Source organism: Dermacentor andersoni, chromosome 1 (assembly GCF_023375885.2).
Source record: "Dermacentor andersoni chromosome 1, qqDerAnde1_hic_scaffold, whole genome shotgun sequence".
Lineage (NCBI taxonomy): Eukaryota > Metazoa > Arthropoda > Arachnida > Ixodida > Ixodidae > Dermacentor > Dermacentor andersoni.
The window spans coordinates 321,777,550-321,780,067 of NC_092814.1; the positions used below are offsets into that span (position 1 = coordinate 321,777,550).

Consider the following 2,518-nt stretch of genomic DNA (forward strand, 5'->3'; position numbering starts at 1 on the left):
TCGTCATATGCAATCCACCTGAACAGACCGAATCGCGTTATTTTTCGCAGGCGACCTCGAAAGACTCGCTTCAATTAAAAGAATTTGGGCAGACTCACCTACAAAACTGACATCCATTCCTAATGCGACGCCGTGCGCGAATCGCTGCAGCATGACGCGCCCACGCACGTCGAGCTGATGGGGCCCTGTAGCGGCCATATATGCGCGCTTTAGTGCTTTGCGATCGCCTATAGTGTTTGAAGACGTCGAATTTACGAGCGCAAAAGCGAATGTATTCCTTGCCGAACACTCGAATAGGATTTGTTCTTTGATGATCTGGAGCGCCTGCGTAGCCACGAGTTGGTTCGCGTGTTTTGCTCCAGGTAATATGATAGCGGCCAGAAGGGCGCGTAGAAAACAAATTTCTGCCAGCCAATGCTTTTTCTTCGGTTCACTATACCTGAAGAACGAAAAACACTAGTAAGAACTCTCGAAAAAACTCCAAATAAATGTAACAATTTACGGATATTACACCTTTTATTATGGATAAAAGTGAGGATTTTATTTGGACGAAGATGGAGTTTTAAAAACACTAAAACAATATTGGCATTCGCTGCTCATGACTTTCAAGCACATTTGAAGAAAAGGAAATTGCAAAATGAATTGCTCGTCGTCAACAAACTCGCGCATTAAAATGATCAAGCAACACCTCCATGCATTCAACACTACCACTGCACAGTCTGCGAGAGCCTCTAACACGTAGTTGGTTTTCCGCAGGCCTAGATGGTCGTTCTTTTGGCAAAGCTGTTTTGGCGGCGGTTCCAACGGCGTTCATTCGCCGCCTCTATCTTCACGCTCTCTTGCAGCCATTTGCTCTGTCCTGTCGATGCTAGCGGGGACAACGCCCACAGGGCGTCGATGGCTCTCCTGCTGCCCGTTCGTCGTTGCATTATGTTCGGCCATCAGGCACTTCGCCTACCGAAGCCACCGCCGCGATCCGGCGCACCGGGTTCTCCAACTGCCACGTCATGAACAAACGATACCCCCTGCGCAGCCTGTTGGACACACGAGTCACGCAACAACCGTGGAAGGCGCCGGTTACGAAAAGAACGACGAGTTTCCAGACGAAACAGTTGCGCTCAAGCGCTTTGAACGCCGTTGCCTGTATGACCAAGGAGAATACTGCTACTGATGTCACCATGGCGATGTAGAACAGGTCGCTCAGCAACGCTCGTCGCAGCCGCATGTCGTTCCGCGAAACATAGTGGAAGAACCGGCGCGTGCTTCCGGGTTGGGCCGCCATCGGGAAACGCTTACCGCAGAGCTCGCAGATGTCGACGTTCCGCTCATTCAGCCAGTGCTCCAGGCAGGACACATGCACGAAGCCCATGGTGCCAGAGCAGTTGCAGAGGGACACCAGTGGATCCTCTTGGTCACCTTCATGGCAGATCCGGCACATGGGTCCACTGCTCGCAGCCGCGTTAATGTAACTAGTGGGCTTATCGGAAGAGACGAAGTTCCGCCCGGGGTGATCCTCAGAGTCGCTTATGGCTGCAGGACTTCGCAGCAACGACAGTCGAGCATCCTCGTGGTCTTCGCCCTCCAGGCTCGAGTCCACGTGTGCAAGCTGGGGTGGGATTGCACTTGATTGTGAAGGCTCGCAGTCAGAGGCCGGGATGTGGCGAGGGCCATAAGCCTCTGGGTATTGAGAAGAAGGCAAAGATGAGGGAAAGCGGCAGCTCTTTTCTTCTGGTACTGAATCATTGTCCTCGTTTTCGCCGCGGTACCGATTCCGTAGTGTTCGTACGTTAACTCGACGAAAACAGGAGTGGTGGTTGCGCTTACCAGATTCCACGCGGGTATCCTCGTTCGAGTTTTTGTAGTGGTTGCTGGCCATTGTGCTGTTCTTCTGCCCCTCCTGCTAGCAAACGTTACGAATGGCTGAGCAAAGCGGCTGGCAGTGCTCTTTATACTGGTCTCTTCCTTCGTACTCCAGAGTGAAATGTCATCCACACGTGAGTACAAGTCTGTAGAAACCTCTCTCACCTTCTCGCCTTCCGTTATCAAGCAATAGCGCAACATATATATTGTACCATAATGGTGCGGCCAGCGACACGCAGTGTTACATCTTTCGCAGTGTTTTTCCATATCGAGTGACCGCCCACCATCAACGAATGCAAGGTTGATGTTATACTTAACCACAAAGGAATGTTTCGACACTTTAAGGCGATACTGGCCATCTGGTGATAAAGGAGCTGCTGCGCTACCGGGCACTCTGGGCGATTCTCGAAAGGCATTACTATCATATCAAAGTACTCTTCAAAGGGCTGGCGCCATCTTCCAGTTATACGTTAAACAGAAAACATTCTAATCAGCAAGGCACGCGTAGATGTTCTAGCGTTGTATTATGCGCAGACGCTTGACAAAACCGCAACTGCATGACCGATAAGTCGAAAGTTCTACACGCTAGTATTTAACCAGACCAAAGAACAAGAAAGACGGTACCGCCACTGTGAAGCCTCTAGGGTTCCCCACCAGG

The 2,518-nt window shown here is 51.0% G+C and overlaps 1 protein-coding gene across 1 annotated transcript; it reads right to left on the bottom strand.

Moving 5' to 3' along the window:
- Nucleotides 1-497: 497 nt before the first annotated feature.
- On the bottom strand, nucleotides 498-2,179 carry LOC126516899 (E3 ubiquitin-protein ligase MARCHF4-like). The gene is made up of 2 exons (XM_055063887.2): nucleotides 1,825-2,179; nucleotides 498-1,677 (listed from the first exon to the last, which is right to left on the bottom strand). Exons 1-2 carry the CDS (start codon nucleotides 1,874-1,876, stop codon nucleotides 929-931), a joined length of 801 nt encoding a protein of 266 aa, XP_054919862.2. The 5' UTR covers nucleotides 1,877-2,179; the 3' UTR covers nucleotides 498-928.
- Nucleotides 2,180-2,518: the final 339 nt, after the last annotated feature.